This window comes from Patiria miniata, unplaced genomic scaffold (genome assembly GCF_015706575.1).
Source record: "Patiria miniata isolate m_02_andy unplaced genomic scaffold, ASM1570657v1 HiC_scaffold_8, whole genome shotgun sequence".
NCBI classification, from domain to species: domain Eukaryota; kingdom Metazoa; phylum Echinodermata; class Asteroidea; order Valvatida; family Asterinidae; genus Patiria; species Patiria miniata.
In genome coordinates this window covers 9,468,304-9,476,639 of record NW_024037075.1, presented here as the reverse complement: position 1 = coordinate 9,476,639, position 8,336 = coordinate 9,468,304, and the positions used below count along the sequence as shown (strand labels likewise).

Below are 8,336 nucleotides of genomic sequence, written 5' to 3'. Positions count from 1 at the left end.
AGAGCCGACAGAGTTGCTCTGCGCACGAGTCAACGGGGTGGAGCCCGTGGAGTTGCTCCGCATTGGAGTCTATGGAGCGGAGCCGATGGAGTTGCTCCGCACGGGAGTCAATGGAGTGGAGCCGACAGAGTGGCTCCGCACGGGAGTTAATAGAGCGGAACCGTGGAGACCCAAGCGGATACCCCAGCGGAGGCGCCGCCTTGTTCGGGGACGAACAAGGGTCCTCGGAGGGGGCTGTGTAACGGCGGTGCCGGGCCGCCGGCAGAGGGCGCCAGCACGGACCCACGGTGCAACCGTAGCGTTGGGACCCCTGCTGCTGGGCCAGGGAGACCTGTTGCCAGACTGCGCCGACTCAGTACTGTAGTGTGACTTTTGTACATGTACAGTGTATAGCGTTCCTTTTTGTTGTGAGTTGTATAAAGAGAGAGCCTCGTGAAAAGAAAGTGGCAAGAATAAATGGCCGTAGAGCCCCGAAACCCTGAAGAATGGTGTCTGTGGTTTCCTTCGTCTGGCGTGTGAGAACCCCAGATTCGTTCTACGTTACAGTATTTTTTTTGGCCGCATAGGAACGGACAGTATTTGGCTAGACTGACATACAGAGACTCCGATTATAGGGCTCGCGAGTATATGGAACACGTCAGAATGTTCAGGGGTGCATTTGATCTGATAATGGAAGACAGCGCTCGGACAGCACCTGCACCCCGCGCATTAATGGCGCGCAGGTCTAATTATTGTGCCGCTAGAGGGCGCACTATGCACGATCCACTATCGATCATCCACCACAGTCTTGAGCCAAGTCTAGATCGACCGTGTACGGCATGTACCTAGTACCAGGGTGACCGTTTTAGCCGAATATCGGCTAAATTTGACATAATTTTTCGGGGGGAAAAAAGAGGTTGACAGAAAATTTAGCAAAATGATTTTTTTTGGGTGGGGGCAGATTTGTAGCAGAATTCTGTAAAACTTGTGATCTGACAGAAAACTATGGCAAATTCAAGGGCGGATCCAGAACACAATTTTTGGGGGGCCAAAAAAAATTTTGGTCCCCAAAATGTGTGTCCCAAAAAGTGACGGCGTGGGGTTCCGGGGCCCGCTTAAGGGCCCTGAAAAAGCCTTGGATTCTAGATGCTCTGTGGTGCGATCTGAGGCAATTTCTGACCACTTCAACCTATGTTTTTTTGAGGAAAAGATGGTGGTGTACTCATTGACTGACTTAAAGGGAAGATACAACATTTGCAAACATAAAACTAAACCCGAAATGATCAAATTATCACGAAATACCTTACTGGACTGACACTGACAGTCTAAAGCATCCTTTAAAATCGTGGCTCCTGGTCAGAGTGCTGACATTTTCAAGAAAAACTTTTTTTTTTCCAACGATGGTCGGCCGACCAGCGTTGGAGAAAACTGGCTTTTTTCAAAAACTATTCCTTATTTTTTATATTTAGTTATTCTGACTTTTCTTTTCAATTGATTATACACCTGTGAAAGGGTACAAGCCAGTGCTAGACTGATTCTGTGACCTTGCAATTCCCCAATTTTCTCCGTTTCATCTTAAGTGGGTCGGGTCAGGGAACCAGACTACAAGAACATGGTTGGTTTTCTTGGTTTTTCCAGCATCTACAAGCCCAAAACGTGAAACAAGTCAGTTAAACAATATTTTCTATAACATACTTATCCTCCAAATCCATTTATTTCTGAAAATTGCAGCAAAAGCAAATGTTGTACATTCCCTTTAAATGCACCCCAGGGCGGGGGGTACGAGCGAAGACCATTGCAAGCCAGGCTAGACACGTGCACATTTTTAAATTTAATTTTCTTGAAATTAGATTTTATAATTTTTGTTTTTTGTTTTTGTTAAAGGAAATTTTATAACATCTGCATGTGAGTATAAGTGTTTATAATGTATTTCGTGTAATAATAGGTGATTTAGCAGATTTTTTAAGCGCATCTAGCAGAATTTTGCCATTACCTTACGGTCACCCTACCTTGTACAAGTTTACCTCCGCGCCGCTGATCAGCTGACCTCCGCTTCATGCGTCAGGAATCACCTGCCTTTTACGTGACTCGACTTAATGACTAGCTTAGAAATGACGTTTCAACTCAGTCTGTTGGTTTCAACGACAAACATAATGTAGTATTCCCCCTATTGCCAGTAGGCCTAATAGTAAACTAGCTTCCAAACTAGTGCTGAACTGAACTAGCGCTGAACTGAACTAATGATTAGTGGCAATTTAGTGACATTACTCGAGACATCACATAATCAGCGAAATTTTTGTTGTGATGTTGATTGTTGGCAATAGACTAGTCGACAAGTGTATTTGAGTGAATGCTGAACAATGAGTGGTCCGGTAAACATGAATGATCAGTTGTTGCAAAGCAGATCCGCTGATGTCATGGCTGTATGTCTCTGCATGGATACAGTTGCATCATCGAGTTGAAACAATTTTGAACTTACTCTGTATACAACTTGCTTAAGCAAATGTTAAGTAAGCCCATACGCCTACACCTCTTCTCCAATCCTAGATGAGTGCTGCCTGAGTGATACTATAAATTTAAGCGAGATGAGCATCATAAATGTAAGTTCCATTTAGGCTAGGGTAAGTAGCCTATATACATACACATACAGTAGCCTACATGTAGCTTGAAATTTCCAGCTTTAAGGCTCAGCCATCAGTGGTCATGGTAATATTGGTATGGGGGTAGACCCGTGAACGTGGCATTGTGTACAACACCGGTTGTATACCGGTTTGGTTTTGATTAGGCCGAGTAAAAAAAAAAAAAGTTTCTCGTCCGGGTTTTTGAAAAATAGGAGGAAGAGGGGCTTTTTATTTTTTATTTTTTATTTTTTTCAAGATGGCCACCATTTTAAAATTTCCTGCAACCGTTGGTGTTTCCACTGTTCAAAGACACTTTTAAAATGAAAGACAAGTTGGACAAGAGAACCAACATATTTACAGTGTCCTTTAGAGTTGTATTGGTCTACCAAGAACAGTTTTAGATGCATTTTCTTTAACCGCCAAAAGTCGCAAGCGAATTCTTTAAACACATGCTCCAGCGTGAGCTAGTCTCATACCGGCTGCATTCTGGCTTTGAAGTCGGCATTTACCGCATACAGTACGGCAGACAGATTCCGGTTGAATTTTCAAACGACTGTAGTCTAAAACTATCAATAGACATACATCATGTACGTAGTCTGGTACTCTGGTTCCCTAGACCTGACAATTATTCCTGACGCTCACGTCTCAGCCTCGACTCCATGGGCGCGTAGATTCATCAGGAATAGTCAGAATCTTTTGGTCTGGGAATCAAGTGGGTGAGTTGTTGTGAACTCGCCATGCTTGCACTGCCGCAGGGGTAGCGATAACACGTCGATATTATGTGGTATACAAAAGTGACCGACAGAGTCTATACTGAAAACTTCGACTCACATATTTCGCAAGTATTTATTTTCCGATGAATTTGTGGACTTTTTCAGTGTTTTTACTGCATTTTTCAAAAATAAAAAATAATAAAAAAATCCAGGCGGCCTCCAAAAAGGAAGCGGGCGGGGACGAGAAACTTGTTTTTTTTTTTACTTTGCCTTACTAACTACGACACTCGGTAAAGTACATTGAGCTACTTACTTTTCACAAAACTTGCGTGCATGGGCATTAGCATGCATTATCTTGAAGCCAGTTTCGGACACAGATAGAGATACTCAGTATGTTAGAATTTGTCAAGAAGTTACAATGATTCTTTTTATCCCCTTGGCTTTTACTATACCAAAATGGAACTCACGGACGTGTACACATAGACAGACAGACAGAATACGCTATCACAATTTGCCCCTTTATAGCTATAAAGGGGAAAATGGCGATAGCGTATTCAGTCTGTCTGTCTGTGTGTTCCATTTTGGTTAGGTTAACTGTTTATTGCTGTGATATGAAAAGTCTGACTTCAATCTCAACCAAACTTGGTGACAATAACCATTGGGTGGGGGACATCAGTGGTGCAGATCTGTAAATAGGCTCAGAATTGCCTATAAGGCGACTAGCTGACTAGAATACAAATATGACATGGTTTGACAGTCGATATTATGCACCTCGAAGGCATCAAATCTTTGGAGAAACTTGTCCAGCTCACCAGAAGAATATTATTGCTCAACCTCAGAAAAGTTCAGTTCTTTACAAAACAGTAAAGTATATACAGTTGTTGTGGATAACTTTTTTTGAGTACATGAGGCATCTTTATTGTCCACAATATTCTCCAATTTGGCATCATTGAGCTCAGGAAAATGCTCATTAACATTTTTGTGTGCAACCATCTTTTCATGAGTTGCAAGGGGCAAGGCGATGTTCCCGCATGCGTACTACACCCGTGCGACAGTTCCACGATTGCTTCGTAAAGCACATGCAAAGTAGACTCTTGCACGGGTAACCATGCGACAGTCTACTACGCATGCGTATTTACCCTGTGCGTGAATACTCGCGCGCGCGCTTGATAAACAGCAAAAATAGCATCTGGCACATGATGGTGAATGAACCAGTGAAAATTCGGCTCTCGATCATTCTGTCGATCATGTCTTGATCCCCTTAATAATAATGAATAATAATAGCAAAAAAAAAATGCCATTCTTTGCAAATTATGCAGCACACCGGTAGTTTATGTTAAAGGCCAAAAAAAAAAATAGTTCTGCTTCTGGTTACATGGCATTCAAAAATAGGGTAGGTACATGTAGGTAGGGATTGTTTTTTTTGTTTGGCCAATTTGTTTTTGTGTATGGTCATATGGAGGTGTATGCGTGCAGTCAAGGGTAAAAGGTAGAAATTGATGGGTTTGGGTAGGTTGTTTTTCCCTAAAAAAAATTAGGGTAGGGGCTGTCAGAATAGGGTAGGTACTGGTAGGGAAACCAGAAGCAGAACTATTGGGGGGGGGGGGGGCTAATACATGTTTCAATTAATGTAATGTATTTTTTTGATTTCCTCAATAGGCCATTACTACACCACTTTCACAGCTTCCACTTTGGAGGAAGAAGTCAACACCCGTAAAGCAGAGTGAGCGAGTTTCAAATGGCATGGTAGAGGAGGACCGGGAGGAGGATGGATTTACTTTTGTAGGGGAGTCTGAAAGTGAAAGGAATACAGTATACCCACACAATATAAGCAATTCCTGGAAAACACCACCACCCCCATCATATCAACAGGTAAAATCAAACAGAAAATAAAAGTGGGGTATTTGTGTCTCAGTATAATGGTTAAAATGTTTCCTTTGCTCATACACTGTAGCTTTGCCCAATGTATGTGAATATTTAAATATCAAAATGTATCCATCTATCCACCACCAATAAGCTGTAAAGTTGCACGTTGATTCTGCACTTTGGCATGAAAAACTAAACAATTAATTAGTTGGCTGTCTGCCTTTTTTTCTGTAAAAATACAAAAGTAAGTAATATTCTAATTCAGTTTTGAAACAAATTAGTGCATTTTGGTTGATAACCTTAAAGGTACATGTAGAGTGGACTATTTGCATCTATCCAAACAGTAATTGACCAAATTATTGTTAAAAATCTTAGTTTAAACATAGTAATGAAAGTAAATTACTGTGAATTTCTTGCATGCTGTCATTTTGACAAAATTAATCCATCCCTCCAGCCAGCCGTTAATAGTCCGTCTGTCCCCGAACTTGAAGGTTGGACTCCATGATGATCATGTCCTCTGTTGGATAGCTTTCCTCCACTCCACTCGGTACAATGCCAGACTGGCATCGATCTGCAGGCACCTCAGGTCATTATTGATATTGTCGCATGTGGGTAAGATGCCAGGGATCTGGTAGTTGAGAATCTTCCTTGGCCAGTTGTCCTCGTATATGCTGCAGGTGACCAAACCAGCGAAGGCGTCCTCAACGAACCACCTCGTCAACAGCAGACAGACTAACTTGGCGCCTTTGCTCAGCCATGAATTTCCTGTCTGACAGCTTTGCTGAACAATTCGGTCTGGTCATGGCGTTATCTTTGTGGGTAAGGCAGTAGATGTCGTTGGCAGTTACTGGCCAGGTTTCACTTGCATACAGGAGAACACTACGCACACAGGCATTATAGACATAATCCCTCACATGTGGGGAGATCCCTTTGTTAGTCAGAGCTGGTAGCAAATTGTGAAAGTGCTTCCAGGCCGAGCATACCCTTGCAGTTGTAGCGTCAAAGCAACCACCTGACTGACTTATGACATTTCCAAAATAACAATCAATCCACCACCTGAAGAGTGTCATTACCCACAACTAGATTAGCAATGCCAGGTGTCTGAGGGTCGGCATTATCAGAACACACCTTACACTTGAAGGTTGGATCTTGTTTTAGCCTGCCACGGATGCCAGAGCAGCGCTTGTGAACCCAAAGGTTACAACTGGAGCAGAAGATTGAGTTACTGCCAACTCCTTTCTTGCAGATGGCAAATGGCTGCCTAGCAGGGTCAGCTTTAGGTTGGACACCATGCCTACTGCAGAGGATCTTTGTTTTGGACATGTTGACACGAAGACCCTTTGATTATGATTTGATGTCCAGACAGAGATATTTTGTTTGAGCTCCTTGATAGACTCTGCTGTTATCACCAGATCGTCAGCATACAGCAGTTCCCAGGGGCAACCAGTTCGGAACTCTTGTGACAGTACCTCCAGGACTATTATGAAGAGCGGAGGACTGAGCATGGTCCCATGATGCACACCCACCTTCACACTGAACTCGGATCTAAACAGGTCATTCAGGTGTATGCTGGACTTGGAATTCTCATACATGGCCTAAATTGTCCTGATTCTTCCTCTGCCACTTTCCTCAGCTTTGCTTTCTCATCAAAAACCAGTTTTGCATGGGTGTCTTTGATACATATGTCACCAACGATATCCTGGTTCTCAAACTTCATTTTGTGAGCAAGCTTAAAGACGAAATTCCTCCCTTTGTTTTACTTTCCAGATTACTAAAATCTCTCTTCCTTAGCTGGTATTGTTTGTCTTGTACACGACAGACTTTGCCCTTCTCTGTGCTTCCAAGTACTTTTCCTTATCACCACCTTTTTGCCAATCTTTCCACAGTTTCCTTTTCTGTTTAACTACCTTATCCACCTTTTGCCGTTGATGACCACCTTTGGTCCAGCCACAGACAGCATTGCAAGCATTCAGCAAACATGATCTGATGTCATTCCGGGCAGAATCGATATCAACGTAAGAGTACCAAAGGACTCCTTGACTGTTCTTTCATATTCCTCACGGATGTCAGACTTGTGCAGTTTCCAAATCTTTGGAGGGATTCTGTCTCTTTGGAGGGATAGAACGTGGCTTCTGTGTATGGGTTTGCAAGACAAGGTCTGACACCAGAAGCTTGTGTTGACTTGTGCATTCTTCACCACCAATGGCCATTACATCCCGGACCAGCTTCAATTCACAGCGCCTGACAAGAATGTAATCAACTTGGGTACCCACAGTGCTAGAACAGTATTTGACAAGTTGTTTATCTTGTTTCGTGAAGGTGTTAGATACAGCAAGATCGACAGGTGTGCACAAGTCCAGCATTCTAACACCCTCAGCATTCCGTTCGCCAAACCTGTGGCCACCATGATGACCGTCGAAACCTGCAGAAGCTTGTCCAACTTGCCAATTCAGGTCACCACATACAGTAAACTCTGGCTAAGCCGACATCGTACAGCTCATTGAATCGCTCAAGTCGGCCGTCTGACTAAAGTCTCAATTGTCCGTAATGCATTTCCATTGAATTTTTTATTTCTAAGTCGGCCTTTATAAGTCGCCATTTCGCTCATGTCGTCGTGTTACTCTCGGTCCCCTTTCCATAAAAAGCATTACAAAATCCTTTGTTTAAGTCGGCATTCAACAAATCATGCATTGGCATCGACTTCCTGTACTGCGGTTGGCAGTACAGGAAGTGGCCCGTGATCGCTGCATATGCATCGTGAGCATATCAATACCAGTACCCCCTCTAGGCTATAGGCATGCGCTCTATCCATTTTGGGGGTCATCTTATTGAATGACCAGTGCTAAATGCGTGCGTGGTATATACCGGACCATGCACGCATTTAATTTGTTACTGTGCACGTATGTATCGTGGTCTCCACTATCACTACCCCAGACGCGATGATACAATTCATGCAAGGATTAATTTGCTGGTTTAAACTCAAGCATTAAGGAGACAATCCAGGGTAAATCGAAGTCAATAGTGCAATGAATCATGTGTGCAAAAGACCATTCATGTAAGCCGGCAAAATGACGACGTACAGCAGATATCGGTATTCGCGTAAGTCGTCACAAATTCTCGGGTCCCAGAGTGCCGACTTAGCCGGAGTTTACTGTAC

General features: G+C 43.2%; 1 protein-coding gene across 1 annotated transcript; it reads left to right on the top strand.

The window, feature by feature from the left end:
• Positions 1-1,993: 1,993 nt before the first annotated feature.
• LOC119719571 lies at positions 1,994-7,748 on the top strand. The gene is made up of 3 exons (XM_038189046.1): positions 1,994-2,579; positions 4,973-5,185; positions 7,066-7,748. Exons 1-3 carry the CDS (start codon positions 2,565-2,567, stop codon positions 7,159-7,161), a joined length of 324 nt encoding a protein of 107 aa, XP_038044974.1. The 5' UTR covers positions 1,994-2,564; the 3' UTR covers positions 7,162-7,748.
• Positions 7,749-8,336: the final 588 nt, after the last annotated feature.

Bases quoted from the DNA above. Each gene is read 5' to 3' on its own strand.
- LOC119719571 (XM_038189046.1), top strand. The intron at 5,186-7,065 runs GTAAAATCAAAC...ATCTTTCCACAG, and splicing joins CACCCCCATCATATCAACAG to TTTCCTTTTCTGTTTAACTA.